Raw genomic sequence first — 25,135 nt, forward strand, 5'->3', positions numbered from 1 at the left:
AAAAAAAATCTTTACAAAAGTTATGTTATCATCACAAAATGACATTTTTCAACAACTTTTAAACTTTCTATTTCTGTAACAACAATTGTAATTCCAGAGTGTCTGAAATCAACTCTTGTTTTTTTGTTGGGTTTATGTTATAAAGCCTTTAAATTTTCTATGTAGTAATTGTGGACATGTCTTTTCCTTATTTTTACCATGGCATCATTACTGTAAATTCAGAAATTAATGAATCTATTTAGTTTAGAATCTTTGACCATTGTCCAAAATCTATTTAGTGCCATTGCTTGAAAAAAAATAATCTACTGAAATTATGTATGCAAGTTTTTATCATTGGGAACCTGATACTGTCACAATTTTCAAATTAATAAAAATAATATCTACACCTACAGTAGGTTTTCTGGACTTATGAATTTAGATGTTCTGTTAATATATTTTCATCTTTGTTTGTCTGTTTTTTTACCTTGATTTATCAACAAAATTTAAATATTTTTTTGATTTTTAAATATAAAAGCTTAAAAATCAACTTACTCCATCTGCATCAGTTGCTGTTGTGTTAACCACCATGAAATTGTATGGTGAGTTCTGATCAAGTGTTACATTGTATGGTACCTGGGAGAATTGGGGTGGGCTTGGATTACGTGTTACAACTACTGTCACCTCTGCGGTAGATCTATAAATACTTTCTCCACTGTCATATGCTACAACTTGGAACTGAAAAAATAAAAAAAAGTCATACATTTTAGTTGTAAAATTTATTACATGTAGATAAGTTTAACTTTTACATCAAGTTTCCCCATACCTTAATGAGGGTCTCATTGGGGGGTCCGATCATGAATCCCGCTTACTGTTTTGTCCGATTCCTGTATCCCGCTTATACTATGTACATAAGCAATTCTCATTTTTTTATCATTTCCTGGGTCCCGCAAGAACTCATTTCCCGTTTTCACGCCACAATAATTTTATTTTCATGTGTCACGCTTTCAAAAAAATCAGCAATCCCGCATCACGCTTAGACCCTGATGAGACCCACCTTAATCACACCATCATTTTCTATGTTCAGTGGACAGTGAAAGTGGGGTCAAACTTTAATTTGGCATTACAATTTACAGAGCAAAACTTCAGGATCAGCAACAAAATTATAAGCAGATGTGTTTTATGTCATTTGTGACTTAGTCTTTAATAAAAGATTACCTTATATTCGGTGGCTAAGTCATCTTTTACACTCTTGGCTAATGTTATTTCACCAGAGGACGAATTCATAGAGAAATATTCACTGCCTGGTGTTACAACAGCATATACAACAGTACCCTAAAAATTACCAATAATTTGTTTTATTAGTTTTAAAAAATATAAAAAAATCACACATAAAAAACAATATATAACCAATGTTTTCAGCAACATCCAGAGAAATGCATTTCTTGAAGATATTAGAGACTTAGAATATATGAAAGACCATAGATAGATTATAGAATGAGATTAAAAGAAAAATTTTCTTGTAGAGATATAAAGATGACAAAAGAAACAATCTATGTATTTACAGTTGAACCATGCAACATTTAAGCGTCACCACTTTTGTTTATATAATAGCTGCATTGAGGTCTAAACTAATATCTAAAGCTATAATATACATTTGATATCTCCATGGCAACATGCTCAACTATCCTGTAATCTAAGTGGGTGAAAAGAAAATGGAATTGGATATTGTAATTCTTATGCTATATTTTACATAACATTCAATGAATATGGGAAAATAAATATGCATACCATTTTTTTTAAAGTCTGTTCTAACAATTGTATTGATAAATCAATATATTAAATAGGACTTCTTATAATATTTTTTTTTATCCTGCAATAAAACATGTGTTCTATCCCAAATAAAGGTGTATGCTCAAATAAGGTCTTAAGGTATCATGATCATATAATGAGTCACCAAAATTGACACATATTATTCACATTAATAAAAACATCCAAATAATTTCTGAATGTATAGATTTTTTTAATTATTGAATTGCAAGATAAAAATATGTACATTATCGGAAAATATCAAATCATATTGTACTAAATAAGAAACAGGAGCTTGAATTTCAGCAAGTATTGCATTCTTTCCTGTCTCTTTAGTTGGTACAATTTATTATAAATTTTCCAAGAATGTATAGCATACTGTACATATATATCAGATAATGCTGAAAAAGGGGAGATAATTCTGATTACAATATGCCAACTATTTTAAATAGATACTATCATGAACTTACATTTGGCTACAAAACAAAATGGCACATAAAATAAGACATAAAGATCTTTAATGCATGCAACATTTAAAACTTTCATGCATGTCAACTTGGAAGGACTGTGTAATGAGTATCTCGTGAACATAGTGATTGTTCTTGGTGTGTAGTTGTTGTTTCTAGAGATTGATGATTGTTCTTAGTGTATAGTTGTTGTTTCTAGAGATTGATGATTGTTCTTAGTGTATAGTTGTTGTTTCTAGAGATTGATGATCGTTCTTAGTGTATAGTTGTTGTTTCTAGAGATTGATGATCGTTCTTAGTGTATAGTTGTTGTTTCTAGAGATTGATGATCGTTCTTAGTGTATAGTTGTTGTTTCTAGAGATTGATGATCGTTCTTAGTGTATAGTTGTTGTTTCTAGAGATTGATGATCGTTCTTAGTGTATAGTTGTTGTTTCTAGAGATTGATGATTGTTCTTAGTGTATAGTTGTTGTTTCTAGAGATTGATGATTGTTCTTAGTGTATAGTTGTTGTTTCTAAAGATTGATGATTGTTCTTAGTGTATAGTTGTTGTTTCTAGAGATTGATGATTGTTCTTAGTGTATAATGATAGTTCATAGTGTTTAAAGATTGGTTGTCTTTGCAGCTAAAGTTTTATAACGTTATGATGCTGTTATTGAAACAGTTAAACCAAATATTATTAAAGTGTACTAAAAGATATAGAGCAGAGTATTTGATAACAGCTTATTCAGTTTCAGTTATATAATGAAATTCTGTTTTCTGAAAATCTGAAAAAAACACTTATAAGTGATATCAATAACATCAACTATCACTGGTTGAAAAGTTATGTAGATCATTAGTTCATATAGTAACCAGCAGACACAAATTGCATCCAATATGCAAAATTTGTAACTTAAAATATGGTGGAACATTTTGAATGTCATGTTCCAGAATCCTGTCAGCATATTCTTGTTTTCACAGACGATTGCACTAAGGTTAAATACACCTTTGGACCAAATATCACATACCATCATATCTGCTTTATACAACAAGTAAATACTTGAATTACATCAAATAAAATAAAAACAACTTCATACAACAAAATCAAGAATTTAAAAAAACATTTTTGGTTAAATTAACAAAATCAACATTTGTAAGTTAACATGTTCAACAAATTACCCATAACCTAAAAATTACAATACTCTGATCAGAGGTTATTTTTTTGAAATTTTATGATGCATGAATACTATATTTTGAATTTGAGGCTATTGAACTATGTGGCATTTTTTTATTTGCTTCCATTTGTTTACACTTAATTGATTTCTTGGCTTCCTTGTTTGTCAGAATGTTTAGGAAGAAAGATTTAAAATAGATACGTATTATGAAAGCTATACATGTTCTATTTATTTATTGTTTGTCTTATATTCATATTGAAGACTGTTTAATAAAAAGAAAAAAAAAATCCAAATGGCAAAACATTCTCTTACAAATATTTATCAGATTCAGGATTTTCAAATAAGAATTTTACCATTACATTCAGTTAACAAGAGCAAAAACTCAACTTGTAAAAAGATTTCCTCTGATCATGAAATTGTAAGCAATGCAACAAAACAAAACAATGAACAAGGTCAAGGTCAAGGTGACCTTTTATCAAACCTATATCTGCTTACCGACTATAAATAAAACATAATAACTTATTATTGCTGATACATGGAAAAGATTCTACTCAGAACGATTCAGTTGAAGAATAAGTTCTGAATTTAGTACGAAATGCTACTTAGATAAAATTTAAGAGAATTCAAACACATTTAGAAACATTAATTTGAATCAATATGGAGGGTGTTATAGACTTATTGGATAAAACTATCGGTACGGATTAAAATATTTTGTATACAGGCTTAACTTATGAGGATCTGAAACCTCTATTCTGATTTGAAGAAATTTTCCGGAACATTCAATTTTGTCATCATCAAGTTCAACTTAAAACTTTTGGGGGCTAAAACTTCACTGGAAGATGCAATAAGTATCTAAACATAAAACAGAACAGTATTGTCCTTGTCAATGAAGTATAGACACAGATTAGCGTTATAAAACAGATTGAAAATATTTTAACAGTTTAGAGTTATCTTACTAAGAGAAGTACAAGTGCTATAAAAGCATCTTTAAACTAACATTGCCTTAAACAACAACTGTTTTCATGTTTTGTTCAAGAATACAAAAGAATGCTAGTTTTCTTTATCAATTAGAACAGAAAAATATTTTGGTTACTTATATTTTTATCTATCTTATAACTATGAATTAATAACCCAATACAAAAGGCAGAATTCAGACTGTAAAAACTCTTCCATATTATTTCTTCTGTGACGCAATGTTGTTAAGTTTTTTTACAATTATACTGTTTATTTGTTAATGTAGCAACTTCAATGAATTTTTTTCAGGGTAATTGAATATGGTTTTACAGTAAATAAACAAGGAAAGTGTGATCCTGAAAATGTAAAAAAAATCATAAATTAGCAAAAATCAAATCATGTAATTTATTTTACATCAATCCAATTTCTTATGCAAATTCTTAAAAATGATGAACTTTTCTTCCAAGACTATAAAAATATTTAACTTCTAAACTTACTAATTTATTGGCATCATTGGCAGTGACAACTATTACAGAATCACCAACAGCCTTGTTCTCCTCAATGATCTGTGTGTACTGGTTCCTGGTAAATATTGGTGGCTGTCCAGTACGATCAACTGTTAGGATAACAGTAGTATTGATACACCTCACAGGAGTACCGTTATCACAAGCTTGCACAGTTACCTGGTAATAAGAAACGTGATGTAATTTTTTTTCCCAATTTTTTTTATCTAACAGCACAATTTATGGTACAAATATCTTTATATAAATTATGATTATGATTTTAAAAACGCCCCACACTTTATAAGTTGCACTTGTTTTGTTTATCTCCCAAAAGACACTAAAACAGGCTTCGTGTCAAAGACCATACTTAGACCTATAATGAGTTTCTGTTACAAATTGTGATTTGGATGAGAGATCTAGAGTTGCCTCATTGGCACTCATACCATATTTTCTTATATCTGATTTAACATTGGTATCACATCATATCATAATTGAGGATAACTTCTTTTTAGACTACTCCTTACATGTTTTTTTTTTAAGAATTCTTAGAGAACACAACTGTAAAGAAAAGTTTTAGTTTTTCTGTTCACTAATCTCATTTTTGCACAAATAAATGAATACACAGATAGTTACATCTGCTCTTTGTTAGTTTTCTCTTTGAATTGTTTTACATTGTCTTATCAGGGCCTTTTACAGCTGACTATGCGGTATGGGCTTTGCTCATTGTTGAAGGCCATACAGTGACCTATAGTTGTTGATGTCTGTGTCATTTTGGTCTTTTGTGGATAGTTGTCTCATTGGCAATCATACCACATCTTCTTTTTTATATTTGTTAGTCTTGTATGATTTTCAATTTAAGTTCATTTATAAATTTGAAGTTTAGTATGACATTGATTATCATTGACCTAGTACACATTTTTGTTTTGGGACCAGCTGAAGACGCCTCTGGTTGCAGAATTTTCTCGCTGTGTTTGAAGCCAATTGTTGGCCTTTGGTTGTTGTCTGCTCTTTGGTTGGGTTGTTTGTTGTCTCTTTGACATATTCCTTATTTCCATTCTCAATTTTATTGACCTTATACCTCCATGATTTGATTAATTCAGTTTAACTCTTATTGATTTGCTACGAGATTAGGTTAATCCAGTATTACATGTGATTGATTTGCTAAAGGATTTGTCACAACAAGCTGGATTGAATTAGTAAATTCAGATTTGATTCATAAAATAGTACAAATTATTCCAAGACTTGACTTAGCCAATCAAGTCTCCTCAGTATTTAGTTTTCAGTACTTACAAAGAATCTCTGAATATCAGTATTCAGTAAAGATTTAGCCAGTTTCATTTGACCAGTTACATCGTCAATGAAAAAATAATCTGAAGGTCCAGCATTCAGTGCTCTTTCAAGTCTCTCATTAGCAATACCATAGCGAATAGAGTCCTGCAATAAAAACCAAAAACTATAGTTCCGATAGAAATCAAAATAAACAGTTCCAAGAATTATATAAACAGACTTTGAAGTAGACATAACTTGTTACGAAAAACAAGAAAATGAATGACAATTTACATTATATAATTTTTCAAACATGTGGGTAAAAATTAGAGTCACAACTTTTAATGTAGATTAAAATTTTACTTTAGATTGGAAAGTTCTGACTTAGAACTTAAAAGATAGTGCCTACTTATAGATACTTTGACCTTTCAAATGAATGAAAGGACAAACAAGGCCATTTAATATCATATTTATCTTACAAGAAGCAGAATTCAGTTTTTTTGCAACTTAACTTAAAAATGATGACACACATATAAGAAAAATCTGATAATGATACACAAAGAAGATGATATTAAGAGCTGGAGATGACATCCCTGTTAATCCTTATACAAGCAGTGACCCTTTTGTAAAGCACACTTCAGAAGCCATTCTTACATCAGGATCTTTGTCTGTAGCCTGGACTTTGATGACATCTGAAAACACTGGAGCATCTTCACGGACATCTGCGGAATAATTTGGCAAACCCCATTCTGGAAGGTTAGGGTTTCGTAATACTGTAACCTGCACAAGGGCTTTCCCACTTGTTGTTGGTCTTAAAGTGTCATAGGCCTCAACAGTGAGCTGTAAAGAAATGAAATAGTAATGATATATTTAAAGCTTTATATATCTGTGGATTCATAACTTTTTGTGGAATACTAATTTTTCTAAATCTAAATGTTCAAAAAAGTTAAAAATCTTTATAAGCCTGTTTTATTCATCATTTGCATTTGCAAATCAGGGAATCAAATATAAATGAAAATACTTTTTCCTCTCAATCCACTGAAACTTGAAACCATGAAAATAAATTTATCCACAGGCGCTAGTTTTTTGTACGTAGTGTGAACTATGTCTTAACCATTTTATATTTCGTTCCACCTGATTTTGATAAACTTGAAGCAACTGGAAAAAGTTCATCAAATCTCAAGGGGGGTCTCATTGGGGGGTTCAGATCCCAGATCCCCCTAACTGTTTTGTCATATTCCCGTTACCCGCTTAAACTATGTACGTAAACAATTCTCCATTTTTGTAATTTCCTGTATCCTGCTAGAATTTATTTCCCATTTTCACGTCACAATAGTTTGACTTTCATGTGTTATGCTTACAAAAAAATCAGCAATCAAGCGTCACACTAAAACCCACTCTTAAGGCAGATAATAATCTATCTTTTAATGTATGAGAAATTATTAACATTCTCTAGTGCTTAAAACACCTCTGAAGATTTTAAGAAATTGGTGGGAAGGGAAAAACTTGTTTCTTTATTTACAAAGCTAATAAATAATCATAGTTTGTTTAACTATAACAAACAAAATTTATTTTAAAGCATGGAAGTTACACTTACATAGTCAAGCTGTAAAAGTTTCTATTTTAAGAAATACCTACATTATATATATCTGCTGATGTATCACCCCTGACACTTCTGATAATGGACACTTGACCATTAACTGGATTGACTCCAAACAAACTAGGAGCTGGATACTCTCCAACAACTATGTATCTGATTACGCCCTGTAATGAACATGTAAATCAAATAAATAATAGATAAAGGAAGGACTCCAACTGTCCAACAGCCTGAATATCTCACCGTCAAAAAACATGCAACATCTAAACCTAAAATCATTGGCAGCAATCTTTCACACAAGAAGTATAATTGTCATAAGATTCATCTGTATCCATGTACTTAAAATTGGTAAATTCCTTAAAGGGAAATAACCCCAATACTGAAAATTTATTTTAGTTTCCATGAAATGTAATTCAGGGTTATCAATATTTCTAATTAGGATGCAACTATTTTCAAAGACCAGCTGTAAATTATACAATTAAAGATTTCTTGAAATCACATTGTCAGCTGGTATTTTTCAAATTCTTTCAAATTTTAGAAAAAAATCTTTGAAAAAAAGTCATATTTATTTCTCAGGAAAATATTTACCATGTGGATATTAAATGAGTACAGGGAGATACCAACATGGTAAACTGGTCCTTGAATGAGCAATTTGGAAAATAGAAACAAGAATACAGTCACTTACCTGTCTGTCATTATCTGAAGCCTGGACTGTTACTAAAATGTCATTCACAGGTCTGTTCTCATTGATAGTCACAGGATAAACAAGTTGTGTAAAGGTTGGTACACTAAGGTCCCTTATAACATTGATGATAACATTTACTGTGGCAAGGTTCTTGCCATCTGAGGCTTGGGCAACCATCTGAAAAAATAACAGGAAGTTGTGTAAAAAGAGAATATTTTACTGCTTTGTTACATTGCTTCAGTATAAACTAGAGACACGAACATGATTCAAAGAGCTCTAATTTTTGTTTATGTTAAAGAGGCCATAGCATACACAATTTTTTAATATACTTTAAACTGAAGTTATTTTTTTTCTATGGGAATTGTTAAAGCCTGTGCGACTGTGACTGATATTAGAATAATTGCCATTGAGTGCATACTCATGGAAATTACTTATTTCTTCTACTGATGAATAAGAAATAGTTTTACATCCATTCATATAGTAGGACTTTAATGCAATAAGCTCACTTCTGCTAGAAATTCAAAACCAGTGAAAGGATTTTTATTTATTAGAGTGCTGAGTTAACCTTTCTTTCTAACTAACTGCTTATCTAACAACTTACAGTGTAACTAGTGACTGTGTCTGTTGTCAAAACATTCTGAACAAATACAATGCCTGTATCTGGGTCTAAGGTGAAGAAATCATTGGCTGTCGTTGTCGAGATAACAGTATAGCGTAGTTTATCCTGAAAATGAACAGAACATGCTTTTAAAACATAAACATGAATTTTTACTTCAGGAAATCTTAGTTCCAAAGAAAAATTATGCATTGTACAGAAGACTTATAAGATGTTAGGCCTTTTTTGTTACAGTTACCTCAAAATAGCATAACAATTGTATGGTCTCTATTTAAATTATTGATGTTGTTTTGAAATTACAGATTAACGTAGTTTATCCTGCAAATGAAGAGTACACATTTTCAAATTGATAATACAACATGGAGTTCTCAGATAAAAATCATACTTCAGAGAGAAAAAAAAGAGAAAATATAAACAAGTAAAACAGAGCTTAGTAACGAAGAAAAAAATGCTCCTTTATACAACAGTTAGCCCAAAAGAGCCTAAAACTTTATCCTCAATTCTTATATCATTTAGATTTTCCCACTGCTTATGTCTTTTTCATTTAAACCTTGTCTATCTTAAAGAAATTTTTGACTTTCATCTACAAATGTAGTACCCCAGGCCCATAATCAATACTTACGCCATCACTGTCAGTTGCATTCAGTCTAATGACTGCCACGCCCACTTGTGTTGTTTCGTTAATCGTTGTTTCAAATTGCAGGCGGGTGAAGATGGGTTGGTTTTCATTTCTTGTCACAGTGATGTTAACAATATCTTGTGCAAAGTCGTTAGGATATATTGAATCCCAGGCTCTAACTCTTAACTGCAATGGATGCAAAAGTTCTTAATGAAATTCCCATTGTTATTAGAAGGTGTCACCAATATAATATTATATGTTAATAAGGATCCTCACACGGGATATGGGCAAGTATGCTACTGTGAAAGCAACACCAATCCATTTGCCCAAAATTAAATAATTGTACAAAAGTCCTGAGCTAAACTCTTTACTAAAGTCATTAGTCATTAACTAAACCCTTAGCCTACACAAATTACAGAAAATCTTATTGCATCAATATCATATTTTGAATTTTCTTACATATCTTATGAAATATATAAACTCATTTCGCTAACAGCAAAGAGCTAAAGTGAATAATTCAAATATATATCTATGTCTTTGTGAATATTTTGAATTGGAGGCCATACATTTTTAGTACCTATCCTTTCACTCTCTAATAGTATAATGAAAGCTGAGGGTTGAAAGAAGTATGCTTGTTCTGTACAGAAGCCTGGAAAAAAAAGTTTTCTGGATACTTAAATATTTTTTTGAAAAACTCACAAAAAAAACCAACAAAAAACTTACAATGTAATTTGTGGCATCTTCATTCTTCAGATCATTCTGCATAACAATTCTCCCTGCAGGAACACCAAGAGAGTTCGCCAGTTTGAAAAAGTAGGGGGCAGAAATATCTCCAAATATTCCATATGTCATTGTACCCTGCAATAAACATGATAAACACAAATTAAATAACCAAATAGTGCAGTGGATAGTGTTTTATTGGACATTCAGACAACAGTAGTAAAATCTTCATTTTGACTGTCAAACCATTTTCATTTCACTTTTTATCCTTGAATGACCTTCAACATGTCATTCTAAAAAGTTGTTTGTTTGCTTATGCAATTATTAACACTCTTAACATAAATTTCTTCAGGTACACAAAATACAATACAATTTCAATGATCAATATATACATAAATGCATATGTGTATTAAAACCAACATCATATAATTTTATCATTTATAATTTCATTGGGACAGTCAAATTGTGGTTCTACTATACCTATGAAAATTGGTATCTAATGAGTAATTATGAATCCACAGTAAAAAGTAAATTATGAAATAGCTCCTACCCTGATGTCATTATCAATCGCTGACAGTGTGAACACAGATGTTGACAGTAGAGAGTTTTCTGACAATGTCCTGGTATAGGGTAGACCTTGGAACTGAGGCGATTGTTCGTTACGATTAACATTAATAGTCACATCTCCAGTGGCATCCTTCTCAAAGTCTAGTTTCTGGTCCCGAACTCTCACTTTCATCTACAAGAAAAGAAGAAAAAAATGTTAAAAATAAATTTCTAGGAAATTGTACATGTTGACAAATTAAAATGTAATTCGGCAAGTAAAGTTCTAATTTTTAGAATGAATGAAAAACAATAATATGAAAATTAATTTCATTTGGCTTATAAATCCCCTTTACACAAAATATGTCTTCCAACTTCCAAAATAATTTAGTTAATTTCAAGCCTTAACATTGTTACTGTTTTTTTCCTGGAAAAGAAGATTTTAAACAAAAAACCAAATCAAACTTCGATATTTTTTGCTAAATATTAAAGATAATTAAATCCTTGAAAAATATTATCATTTCTTATATAATTATAAAAAAAAGCTCATTTCAAAAATAAAAACCTACATTATAAACTTTAGCTTTTGTAGTATCTGTCTGAAGATCTTTTGAGACAGTGATGAGTCCATTATCTGGATTGATACTGAAATACTGAAGTGCTCTGGCTGATTCCATTGATCCATCGCTGAATAATACATATCGTAAAGGATCCTGCAATAGAAACATTGAATTACAATCCTGAATACATACACCATATTACAATTCAGAAATACATTCAACTTGTTTTACAGTTCAAAGGGTTTTGTATTTACAATAAATCAAAGCTGTAACATGCTAAATTCTATTGTAGATATAGCAACATCGCTATTTGAACATCAATGAAATAGGAGAAACATAAGTTTTTCAGATTGTTTATTCACTTCGCTCCAAATAACGTAAAGTTATTTGTTTTGCATATAAAAGTAAAAATACATAACAAGCTAAATAAAAACCAGAAAACAATGTGGTTTCCTTTATGGGTGTTTATTCAAGCCTTCAACCATAAATTCAAATCTCGATAAGTGCTGCAACTTTAAATTCAGAAACTATTGCGATTTTGTCATTTTCGACTCAAATTGAATTTTAAATTTTCGAGATATTGAGAAAAATCCTTTTTAATTTATATAAAAATACAAAATGCTAGTTTTAATTAAACAGCATTAAATCTATACCTGATCACTATCTGTAGCTGTGATATTGAGGATGTTAGAGCTGACTGGTACATACTCCCAAATAGTTGTGGAGAATGATACAGGGTCCAGTACAGGTGGGTGTGGATTATGTACCACATCAATTGTTACTGTTGCCGTGGCAGTCTTACCCAAGGATCCTGGATCGTAGGCTGTTACTTTCAACTAAAAAAGAAGCAGTTTGAATGAAAACACCACTTTCAAAGAAGTTGACTAAAGATATGAAAGGTACACAATAAGGAGAAATAACATTTGGTATGCGTACCAAAATAAGATGATTTCATTTAATGACAGTTTGGTTGTAGATGCTTTTGTTTTCTTAATTTGAAGATATATTCTACAATTTCTTGAACATTCATGATTGTAGGAATACCCTTTACCTTCAGGTGTCAAATGGTCATTTTTTACTAATGTTAGCTTCAAAATGGTAAAATATTATCGTGATTCCTCAACATATCGAGATCATGATTCATCAGAGGTCTCAAATAATAACCATTACTGTCATTTATGAAGATAATTAAACTTTTTTCATTAAAATCAGTCAAATGTTTTACTGTCATAAAGGAAGTGTTACTCTTAGGCACCAAAAATTAAGTATATGATAAAACATCTTTTTTTCTACAATTAAACGTACACTGTATCTGGTTTCGACATCTTTCTTCAGATCATTCCTAACATAGATACCACCAGTAGAACTGTTGACAGCGAAGAAATATGGACCTTGGAGATCTCCTTCTATACCATATACAAGAGGTTGCTGAAAATTTTAAAAAATGTATTAATTTGACATATAGGGACAAATAGAATGCATAACAGCATAGACAAGAAATATTTTTCATGTAAGATGTTCTGTGATATGAGGCAATGTCAATCAAATTTGTTTTTTAATTGAAAAACACACAAACATTGTCAGTGGGCAAACAAATTTCAGCAGATTCCTAGTTCAAAGACTCATATTTCCTACAGGAGTACACTGATAAAAATCTATGTATTCTGTGCTTATCATCTTCAAAGTTTCATGAAATTCTCTTTGTGTGGGTCCAATGGAGTTGCAATGACAATCTGTTGCAGTAGTATATTCAGGGCAATCTTATAAGTTTAAAGTGGGAAAATGCCTGCAAAAAAAGTTGAATCAACATTTCCAGTCCATCTAAATTTTAAATAAAAATAGATATCAAACTAGATAAAGAATTTATCTGAAAAAAAAACCCTTTATTATCTTTTTTATGGTAAGATATTTGTGTTAACTCTGAATAGTCACAGCATGCTCTAGAATGTTGAAATCAAATTCATTTATATTCATGGTACCAATTTTCGTGAATTTAAGACTTGCATTTTTGTTGATATCTGAATTTTGGGTTTTGTCAACAAAAATTGATATCCCATAAATAATAATGAATCAGTAGAATCATTTTTACCAAACTATTCAGTTTCCTTATTAAGAACTAGATTTTAACAAAATTAATCAAAGTCGACCAATTTTTGATTATAAATATAGAACACAAACCTTTCTATCGCTGTCAGTAGCTGTCACTACAAGGAGGGGTGGATTTTGATTGTTGACAGGTGATGTTTCATCAATCTGTCGGTAGTATGATGTTGGGATGAAGGTTGGCGCAGCATCACGTATAACATTGATGTTGACACCACATGATGCTGTACTTCCTCCCGTGTCTGTTGCTATTACATTAAACTGAAATAAAAAATATCAAAACTTTGTCAATGTTATTCCATATAAAGGAGAAAAAATTTACATAAATATTTGACTAGAAACGAGGGGAAGGCAATTAGGCATAAATGTTTTGAATAGAGTAAGTTCTCAATTTTTAATGCTGCAAAATCTGAATAATAATCTAACTATCGGCTATATTTCTTTAAAAAAAATTGAATTATTGGAAAGAATATCCCTCTTCTTAAAACTTCTATCATATAACTCTATGTGACCTGTAGTTGTCTAAATGTTTGTATCGTTTCGGCAAACTTCAGTGTGATTGTCAAAGTAAATTTGTGATTTCTTTGCAAGATTCAAATAATAGATGTTGATATTACTCCATGGCAATTGTCACTTTGTAAAGAATTGAGCTCAAACTGACACTAGGGTTCACCTTCAACTTGCAGTGAGGTGAGAGTTTTTCACCATGTTGTAGGGGCTTTGAGATGAAGAACAACAATACAAGGGCTGTTCCCTTGCTTTTACATTTTGTATTGTTTTTTTTTGCTGTAAATTTTCTGATTCTGAGTCATGAATGGATAATCCTTACCCTTTCTTCTATGTTCTAAATATTAAGGAGCAGATAAACTTACCACAAAGTTATTCTGAGTTGTTGTCGTAAACAATCTTTTCAGGGTGATGACACCATTTTCTGGGTTGATATATAAGAAGTCCCTTTCTGTAGCATCAGTTGTAGCTGCATCAAAGCTATAAGTCAGCTTATCCTGCAAAAAAAGAAGTCATTACAGCACATTTATAGATTACAATTAGGAATAGAATTTATAAAATTATTAAGGAATATTTTAGAGAGCATCACTTCTGACAAAATATTTTCATTTTCTTGTTATTTTTGCTTAGTATTTTAAGCAGTAAAATGAATTTCTTTCCTAACATTTTGAATGAATAATGCAGACACTCTTTTCCCACCTAAAGTAGACTTTTTAAAATGCATGTATTTCAAAAACAAGAAATATGCAAGTCTTAATTTTACTTATCATATTGGTGTACTTTTCCTCTTCCGAAAAAACTTCCTTTAAAGAAAATGTTGTGTTTTGAAAATTAAGAATTGACCATCTGTAAAAAAATATTTCAAGTTCAACTCACCCCATCAGCATCAGTCGCATTTACATCTATTACAAGCTCTCCTAGGGCAGTGTTTTCTGGTGGAGTAGACTGGAAAGTTGCGAGATTACAAGCAGGCGTACTTGGATTACGGTTGACAGTAAAAGTGACTGTACCAGTGGCTCTGTCGGTTGGATACATACTATCATAAACAACTAGTTCAAGCTGTCAAAAAATACAAGAAAATATTGTTACATGCTGTTGTATATCCATTCAAGTTTGCAAAATAAAATAATTTGGTATTCACTCTATCTTGGTACAAATCTTTTCTTTAATGATACAACATTCAGTAAAGCAATTTATGAAACCGTCTACTATCTGATATTGTCATTATTAACTGAGTGTTAATTCTCACTTTTTTAAATTAGGACTGTGGCTTTAATTGTGTGCACATTTTTCATTTTAGTGTTATAGTATGGTATGCATTAGTTTGTACTTTTTGCATGTACTTTATCACTGAAGGCCTATTCCCTCTCTGGCAAAGCTGACCTTAGACAGAAATGGTAATTACTTTTTTGGTCCTATGCCTCCTAAGTTTTCAATCTTTTCAGCTTAGAACGGTCATGATGAAGGTAATAGCTACCACTGCTGTGCAAGTTAGGCATACTAAAGTCTTACTCTTTCTTACAAAAAAATGTTAAGAAGCTTATATAACCTGTAACTTCCATGTTCCATAAAAATACTCAGAATTAATTCAAATTCAAGGGTACAAATATTTGTGGATTGAAGAAAAGTTGCTTTTTCGTAGATATTTGATTTCACAGTATTGACTTTTTAAAGTTTGCATACAAGCATATACATTTGTACTTCCTTCAACCTTGAAAACTTCTATCCAGGGTGCAGTATTACCCCATTGGTATTCCAGGAATTATTATGATTCCTCTGTATGTACTCACCCTATATGGATTAGTCTGTAAAGCATCCTCTGTTAAAGGTCTTGATGCTGTCACTATTCCAGTTGTCATGTTTACATCAAAGAACGATGGACCAGGATACATACCAATTTTTTCAAATTGCAACATTCCCTAAAACACAAATTATTTTTTTAATTTTAATTGCAAAAAAGTCGTTTTAACCCTTTTAACATAAATACCAATTGCAACTTTGCTTAATTTTCAAAGAACAAAAATCAGTTTAATGATAAAAGAAGAAGATCAAGGATATTTTTTACAAGAAGTTTTAATTACAACGTTTATTTGAAATTATGATGAAAAAAGAGAACTGCCAAGGCTCTGTGTTGAAGGCCGTACTTTAACCTATAATGGTTTACTTTTTAAATTGTTATTTGGATGGAGAGTTGTCTCATTGGCACTCACACCACATCTTCCTATATCTATTAGTAAAATTACCTGCAAAAATGACTGACTAAAAGAAATACAAGTAGTAATTGCATTCTAAAATTTAGCTGAAACTATTTTTACGGAGAAGTGTTATATTACTACAATGAATCAATATATATCTGTTATATAAGCTTACAGGTGCTCTAAGGTCAGTATCTCTAGCAGATGCAGTAAAAGCAAGACTCCCGACATCATGACCTTGTTCTAGATTAACTCCAGCAGGAAGGTTTGTAAATGTTGGCGTCTGTTGGTTCCTAACGATTGTAATGGTGGCAACAATGCTGATACATTGTATTGGTGTTCTGGTATCACAAGCTCTAATTGTAATCTGGAAAATATTTAGCATGAAGGTTATTAGTATTCAATAATTTCTTAACAGTACTTCCTGTCTTATAGTCTTTTTTCGATATAAAAAAAAATAACCAAATTCCCAATCATTCATTTATGTTTAAAAAAAGTACCATACAACATTTCATTTCCATGCTTTCTTCAAACTGGTTAACATGTGCCAATTTCAAAGGTTCAACCAAGTATAATTGAAACAAAAGACAACACTCAAACTTTTACCGCATAGTGCTGATCTATTACTTTGACATGCTCACTAGCAAGCATGGCATCTTCAGGGTGTTACCTTTTGTGTAATCATATTCTTGTTTATTTTAAGACAAACCTAGTGGTTTCCATGGAATTTTCACTGTGGCAAAATCACCACTTTAGGTGTTGCGTCACTTAAAGAATTAAAGTTTTATTCTATCTTCAATTTACCCTATCTTCAGATTGAGTGCCTTCTGTCAGTAGTTTCTTCAGTGTAATTCTTCCAGTTGTTGGTTCTATATAATAATATTCTAGAGCTTGGGCAGTTCCCATTATTTCATAAGTTACTGGATCCTGGAATTACAAAAAAAAGACATATTTATCGTAGAACAATTCAATTTTGTTAAGAAAATGAAAAAAAAAGTAGAGTAGAGTGATCTATTCATGGTAATTTACTTGTATTGTTGTGTCAATTCATGTACATCAATTTACCCATTACTCCTTCTGTGACACAGAAATAAATCACTTAAAACACAAATACACTAGCAATTTCATTCCTGGACTTTCTAATTTCATAGTAATGGTCAAGTATGTGGATATAGTACTATATTAATAATATACAACACAAAATCCCTACATGCAAATGACAAATTATTGTACAAATCATTAATATTGATACTTAATGTAGTGAAATTAAACCCTGTGTGTTAAGTTTCTGTATTGTAAACCATGAAATATCATAAACCTTTATAGCTTTTCATTATTTTCAGTCCTTTGCTTTCAAATATTTAGCTGTGAGTGTTCCTGCTAAAGGTAAATTGATATGCGCTACTTTTTTAGAGGAGTAGAAAAACCAGTTTCTATTTACTGTAAATTACTGTTTTTAGTATTGTGAAAAAGCGACAGGGTTATAATCGCAATTATTTACACTTACATTTGAAATTTATTTATATGAACTAAACAGGATTTTTGTCAATATCGCAATAAATAAAATCGCATTTTAGTCTAAAATGATAAAATCGCATTTTAGTCTAAAATGACAAAATCGCCTTTCAGTCTAAAATGACAAAATCGCATTTTAGTCTAAAATGACAAAATCGCAATAATAAATGCACCAAATAATAATTTAATTTCTGAATTTAAAGTACTTACATTGTCTATAGTATCAGTGGCATTCACTTGAAGAACAAACTGTCCTAGAGTATACAAGTCATTGATTGTGGCCGAGTATGGTCCTCCTACAAATGCTGGCCGACCCAAGTTTCTCTGCATAGTGATTCTTACAGTGGAATTACCACGGTTGTTGGGGTACACAGAATCGTAGGCTACCAATTCTAACTAAAATATTCAAGAAGATAATAAAATTAATATATGGCTTAATTTCAAGAAAATGAGATAATAGAAATGACATATTATTAAAGGTATGGCTTGCATTGACTTCTAATGCCATGAAAATAACTTCCTTAAATATTCCAAAAAAATCAAATTATGAAATATGGAAAAAAAGTAAAGAGTTGTGTGGAAATCTGGTCTATTCTAATTTTTCAGGCTTTTTATGAAACTAATGTACTTTCAAAATCTTCAGATCAACTTTACAAATAATATTAGTTATAATCATGATATCAAAATGTTTGTTGCCATAGCACATCACAAAGGTCAAATCCAAGGAATACTGGTATATACAAAATAAAATAGCAAAATTAACAGCTGACCTATTTCCTGGAAACCTGAAGTTTCTTGGCCTTCATTAAACAGCTTTCATGAAATACAAACTGGAAACCTGAAGTGTCTTGACCTTCAGGGACTGTGCTCCAAATTTCAAACCATTATCTTAACATAGTATGAGCAAAAATCACATAAAACAAATAAATAATACAAGAAGAGATAGTTTAGAATGGTAAAGCCATAATTCATTGGCAAAACAACAATACCTCATATACTGGTGTATTGTCAGCTTTCATCAAGGCCTGGTTGATCACGGAGACAGTTCCTTGTGCAGGATCAACATCAAAGAAGGCGGGGGCTGATCCTTTACCTATCACATCATACACAATGGCACCCTAGAAGTCATAAAATAAAACTTTATCTATATCATAAATATAAACAATGGCACATTGCATGGCATAAAATGAAACTTTATCTATATCATAAATATAAATAATGGCACATTGCATGGCATACATTGAAACTTTATCTATATCATAAATACAAAAAATGGCACATTGCATGGCATAAAATGAAACTTTCTACAATTTTTTTAAAATAGATGAATTCAGTTTTTCAAAGTAAGTTTCTTATTTTTTATAATTCAAAGTAACTCTGTACAGTTCATTGAAAACAATTAATAAGCACATTACAGATTAAGTCTATGGAATTTGAAATTTGTATAAACTACATGAACCAAACTTTTGGCACCTAATTTCAAATTAAGATATCCCTAATCAAAATTTAGTATTTTTTAGAGAAAACAGAGAGGAAAAATCAGAATCCTTTTCTTGTTTCTATTTTAAGAATGCCCATATCATATCAACTTACACGTAAATCTTGGTCTGTAGCTGTAACGGTGAGGAAGTTGGTACCATCAACGGTATTTTCTGTGACATCAGTATTGTATGGATTTAATGTAAACTGTGGTGCGAAATTATCCCTAAGGATAGTTAGATGTACTCTAGCTGTTGCAGTTCTAGGTGTAGCACGCTGGTCACTAGCTATGACATTGAACTGAAAATATAAATCAAATATTCATAAAAGATCCTGATCATGGAGATTTTGAGTATGTGATTACTTGATAAGCAGACCAAATATTAAATGATTATTTGACTATTTGATTATCTAGGACTGTATTTTTGAATATTTGTTTATCTTGATTAAAAAAATATATTAATGATTATGTGATCATACTTGGAAATTGGGCCTCATAAAATATAAACACTGGAAATATTTTGATTGGTCAGTTTTAACATAATAACAAAATATTAGTGTAAAAAAATCTGCATACTTCCCCACTGGGAAAAAAACCCACCATACATTCATCTGGAGAAAAATAATAATAATTTTAGCTTGAGTTTTGGTTTGATTATATTTTCAATTCTAAAATGGTACTTACTGTATAATTGTTGACACCTGTGTTGAGCAAGGGAGCTATAAGAGTAATGGAACCAGTCTGTGAGTTTACAAAGAATAGATCTTTGTGTGGTGATTTATCTTCCATTGTATACATCACAGTATCCTGCAACATGAAATGAAATTAATTAAACATGGAATATATAACACATTCAAACCTGGTTGATATGTAAACAAATATTATATCCATCTATAGTATTGGTACTGTTGCTGTTTTTCTTTCCATCTATCTTTATTTCTATCGTTCAAAATAAATGAGCTATTGCTTTTACATACTTATATAACTGCATCAAGTCTTATATAAATTCTAATGAACAAGTAATTTGCATAACTGCTTTATTTTGTTTAATATCTTATGCTATATTTTAAACAATAATATGATCTTATTTTTAAGATGAGCTTTCAAAAACAATGACATATGTATGAAAAATAGAACTAGAAAAACATTGATGCACATACCTGATCGCCGTCTGTTGCTGCTACTTTGATTACTTCCCCTCCCACTGCTACGGTTTCCTCAATGCTCTTTGTATAAAAACTGCTTGGTTGGAACACAGGATCAGCTAGATTCCTGTTTACAGCAATGGTGACAGTAGCTGTAGCTTTCTGTACACTAACATCTGTCTTAGTAGCTACAACTTGAAGCTAGAATAAATATTAAAAGATATTAAGATATATGACAAGTTTAAAGTAAGTCAATTTGTAGAAAAGTTTACAAAAAAGGTTATGTGTACAAAATTGTATAGCAAAGGCTACGTGTAGTAAAGTCTGCTTGTACGCAAGTTTATAGTAAAGGCAATTTGTACAAAAGTTTATAATAAAGGCTATTTGTACAAAGTTTATAATAAAGGCTATTTGTGCAAAAGTTTACAGTAAAAGCTATTTGTACACAATTTAAAGTAAAGGCATCCTCTATTTACGATGAATACTTGCTACTTTTCCATGCAACATCAATTATGTTGGATCATAACATATTAAGTTTTCTTTCAACTTGACGGAAATAAATCATTGAAGCATGAGATGGAAAATCAGCATACAGAAAGATAACTAGATGTGTCAAAGCAACACGAATGGCACCGTCTCAAAAAGTTGAAAAATCTCCAATTTCAATAACACATGTGAACCAAACATGATGGTAGTTTAACATATCAAACATTAGCTCAAAATCTGGAGGCATATAGAAAAATATTTGTATAACTGTCATTTTCAACAATTTTCAAAGTTGTAAACCTCTAATTTTGGCAAAAATTAGTGGAGCCGAAAGAAACTTTAAATTGGTCTGTAACTCAAATACCAAAAATCAGCCCAATATCTGAAGGTGTTTAGAAAAAAACAATGTGTAACTGTGATTTTCACCATTTTTTCAAAGTCCATAGCCCATTATTTCAGCAAAAAATAGCCGGCGGAACAAAACTTAACCTTGATCTGTAACTCATCATGGTTAACTCACATGCCAAAAATCATCCCAATACCTGAAAGCGTTTAGATTTTTTTTTCTGTATAGCTGATTTTCAACAATTTATCAAAGTCAAAAGCCCAGAATTTCGGCAAAAATTATCGAAGCGGAACGAAACTTAAACTTGATCTGTAACTCATCATGGTTAACTCACATACCAAAAATCAGCCCAATATCTGAAGGCCTTAGAAAAAAACTTTGTATAATGGTTTGTTGCGGAATGACGGAATGACAGAGAAGGGTAAAACTATATCGCCCAGACAACTTCGTTGCGGGACCATAAAAAGAAAATTTGACAAAGTAGCTATTAAAATCTCCATGGTAACCATTTCATTTACTTACCAGATAAGATGAGAGTCCAGCTGGATCCTGTCTTAAATCTTTCTTTATTGTGACTGCTCCATTGTTAGAACCAACAGCAAAATACTCTGGTGCCGAACTCAATCCAGTTACTTCATATGTTATTCCAGGCTATAAATAGAATTATGCAATATCATGTTAATTTTTAATGTTATAGCAAACGCAATAGTCTTTTTTAAAGTTGTTATAATTCTATGGAATTTATAAAAAAAAACTTGTACAACTAAAACCATTTTTAATGAAATAATTTGCCTGATGATTCACTGATTTTTTTTGCACATTGGACATTACTTCTCAAATGTCAACCAAGAAGAACACATTAAAATTTCACAAAAAAAACAGTTTCTTAAATGGACAACGATACATTCACTAGGTTCACTTAAATAAATGGCTACAATGGCTTTCCATACTTCAATTTGTAAGGTAAGCCAGCTTAACATGATTTCATACAAAAAAACACATTACAATTTATATCTCATATGCATATATATCAAATTATCTTTAGCGTATGATGAAAGAATAAGTAATTTTCTTAAAATAATTCAACAAAGCAAAAGTTTATAAAAAAAAGTAAAAAAATGACTTACATCTGGATTTGCTTTGACTGTCCAGACCAGATTTCCTACTGCATCATTCTCGTTGATTGTAGCATTGTAAGATTGAGCTGTGAACTCCAGGGCACCAGTTGTACGATCTACATTAACTGTGATTGTTACATCCACTACTTTCTGTGGTAAACCCTGATCTCTTGCATCTACAGTTAGCTACAAAATAAAAAATAAAATTGTATAACCCATTTTCAAATATAACAAACTGCATTAATGGATATTCAAACCTGTTATGAAGGTCACTGGTGAATGCTGAAGGATATATATAAGAAAGACAATTTCAATTTAAAAAAAAAATGCTTTTCTTGTCTTCATAAATAATTAAATTTGTCAACTATGGTTTTCTCACACAATGGATATTATTTTGTAGTCTTAATGAGACAAAACAAAGGTAAAAAAAAAAGTATTTAAAAAAAACCCACACATTTCTTTAAGATATAAACCTGTATGAAACTATTTTAAGAAAATTGAAATAAACTTACAGTAAACAAACTCTGTGTGATGTCAGCTACAGATTTGATCAAGATTATCTCCCCTGATGTTGGATTGATGAAGAAGTACTCATTAGAGTTACCAGAACCTGTCCTGACAAACTGTATCACATTGTTAGGAGGCTGAAAAAATAAGTACATAGGAATTGTCAATACTTCCATCAAACAACATAGAGCATAAAAATTCTTGCACTAGTTATATACCCTTTAAAAATGTCATTCAAATTAATCTCGTAGTCTAAATATACTATAATGACAGGATGTATTTAGCACCAAAGATTGTTTTCCTCTTTCAATGAAAAATATGTCCCTCGCTTTATTTCAGAAAGGTATTTTAGCATAATTCTAGTTATTTTTAATATCTTGAATTATTTTCAAAGCATGCACATTTAATTAAAAATCAAAATTCTTTCATTTAGCACTTTGAAAAAAATCTTGACTAAAAATAACCAGATGCTCCGCAGGGCGTAGCTTTATACGACCGCAGAGGTTGAACCCTGAACGGTTTGGGCAAGTATGGACACAACATTCAAGCTGGATTCAGCTCTAAATTTGGATTGTGATTAAATAGTTGACACAGCATAGGTTTCTGACACAGAATGAATGTGTTCTAATGAAACTAAAATTTTTGTTTTCTCTTAGAGCAATTCACTATGCTGTTGAATATTATTCCTCTCAAAAAAATGTTTGAAGAAATTTTCTTTTTATTTATGAAATTTCAAATGAGAAAATTGAACCCAATTTTTTTAATCACATCCCCCTTTCCCTTATTCCAAAACTAATCTCAATTAAAATTTCTAATGGAGTTTGCAACAATTACTACTCATTTAAATACATCATAAAATATTAAGATGTAAAAAAACTGCTTGTTATCACTGAATGGTAAAGATTATTTTAATTTATCAGTTGGTAGTATAAAGTTAATATACATTGTATATTGTATATGTAACAAAGATTTAAGTTGATTCTGGACAAAGAAAGATAACTCCAAATAAAAAAAATTCTTACAATTAGATATTTCTTGCTTACTATTCTGGACAAAGAAAGATAACTCTAATTAAAAACAAAATTGCTATTTCACAATATTTTGCAATAAGATATTTCTTGCCATTGCGCAATACTGTGCAATTGAAAAGACTAGCTAATGCACAAAACTTAATATAATAATTTTAGATCCTGATTTGGACCAACTTGAAAACTGGGCCCATAATCAAAAATCTAAGTACATGTTTGGATTCAGCATATCAAAGAACCCCAAGATTTCAATTTTTGTTAAAATCAAACTAAGTTTAATTTTGGACCCTTTGGACTTTAATGTAGACCAATTTGAAAACAAGACCAAAAATGAGGAATCTACATACACAGTTAGATTTGGCACATCAAAGAACCCCAATTATTCAATTTTGATGAAATCAAAAGAAGTTTAATTTTGGACCCTTTGGGCCCCTTATTCCTAAACTGTTGGGACCAAAACTCCCAAAATCATTACCAACCTTCCTTTTATGGTCATAAACCTTGTGTTTAAATTTCATAGATTTCTATTTACTTATACTAAAGTTATGGTGCGAAAACCAAGAAAAATGCTTATTTGGGTCCCTTTTTGGCCCCTAATTCCTAAACTGTTGGGACCTAAACTCCCAAAATCAATACCAACCTTCCTTTTGTGGTCATAAACATTGTGTTTAAATTTCATTATTTTCTATTTTACTTAAACTAAAGTTATTGTGCGAAAACCAAGAATAATGCTTATTTGGGCCCTTTTTTGGCCCCTAATTCCTACACTGTTGAAACCAAAACTCCCAAAATCAATCCCAACCTTTCTTTTGTGGTCATAAACCTTGTGTCAAAATTTCATAGATTTCTATTAACTTAAACTAAAGTTATAGTGCGAAAACCAAGAAAATGCTTATTTGGGCCCTTTTTGGCCCCTAATTCCTAAAATGTTGGGACCAAAACTCCCAAAATCAATACCAACTTTCCTTTTGTGGTCATAAACCTTGTGATAAAATTTTATAGATTTATATTCACTTTTACTAAAGTTAGAGTGCGAAAACTAAAAGTATTCGGACGACGACGACGACGACGACGCCAACGTGATAGCAATATACGACGAAAATTTTTTCAAAATTTGCGGTCGTATAATAATTTATAAAAAAATCATAAGTAACAGCTGTTTTAATTTAACTAAATTAAAAATTCTCTCATTTAGTAATTTGTCAAAATTCTTGACTTAAAAATATCTAAGAAAAT

General features: G+C 30.8%; 1 protein-coding gene across 1 annotated transcript in view; it reads right to left on the bottom strand.

The window, feature by feature from the left end:
- The window catches only part of LOC134726423 (uncharacterized), a 159,751-nt gene that overhangs the window by 47,143 nt on the left and 87,473 nt on the right, over window positions 1-25,135 (bottom strand). The window contains exons 94-121 of the mRNA XM_063590826.1: window positions 22,877-23,008; window positions 22,374-22,550; window positions 21,769-21,897; window positions 20,430-20,615; window positions 19,954-20,076; window positions 19,383-19,568; window positions 18,779-18,907; window positions 18,000-18,185; window positions 17,079-17,201; window positions 16,450-16,641; window positions 15,870-15,998; window positions 14,956-15,138; window positions 14,445-14,576; window positions 13,648-13,833; window positions 12,775-12,897; window positions 12,123-12,305; window positions 11,479-11,622; window positions 10,917-11,105; window positions 10,370-10,504; window positions 9,650-9,832; window positions 9,013-9,135; window positions 8,412-8,588; window positions 7,768-7,893; window positions 6,784-6,969; window positions 6,154-6,297; window positions 4,858-5,043; window positions 1,195-1,311; window positions 532-714 (exon numbers count right to left, since the gene is read on the bottom strand). Coding sequence (XP_063446896.1) covers window positions 532-714; window positions 1,195-1,311; window positions 4,858-5,043; window positions 6,154-6,297; window positions 6,784-6,969; window positions 7,768-7,893; window positions 8,412-8,588; window positions 9,013-9,135; window positions 9,650-9,832; window positions 10,370-10,504; window positions 10,917-11,105; window positions 11,479-11,622; window positions 12,123-12,305; window positions 12,775-12,897; window positions 13,648-13,833; window positions 14,445-14,576; window positions 14,956-15,138; window positions 15,870-15,998; window positions 16,450-16,641; window positions 17,079-17,201; window positions 18,000-18,185; window positions 18,779-18,907; window positions 19,383-19,568; window positions 19,954-20,076; window positions 20,430-20,615; window positions 21,769-21,897; window positions 22,374-22,550; window positions 22,877-23,008 — 4,392 coding nt within the window. The remainder of the gene's footprint in view (window positions 1-531; window positions 715-1,194; window positions 1,312-4,857; window positions 5,044-6,153; window positions 6,298-6,783; window positions 6,970-7,767; window positions 7,894-8,411; window positions 8,589-9,012; window positions 9,136-9,649; window positions 9,833-10,369; window positions 10,505-10,916; window positions 11,106-11,478; window positions 11,623-12,122; window positions 12,306-12,774; window positions 12,898-13,647; window positions 13,834-14,444; window positions 14,577-14,955; window positions 15,139-15,869; window positions 15,999-16,449; window positions 16,642-17,078; window positions 17,202-17,999; window positions 18,186-18,778; window positions 18,908-19,382; window positions 19,569-19,953; window positions 20,077-20,429; window positions 20,616-21,768; window positions 21,898-22,373; window positions 22,551-22,876; window positions 23,009-25,135) is intronic.

This window comes from Mytilus trossulus, chromosome 7, assembly GCF_036588685.1.
Source record: "Mytilus trossulus isolate FHL-02 chromosome 7, PNRI_Mtr1.1.1.hap1, whole genome shotgun sequence".
Taxonomy (NCBI): Eukaryota; Metazoa; Mollusca; class Bivalvia; order Mytilida; family Mytilidae; genus Mytilus; species Mytilus trossulus.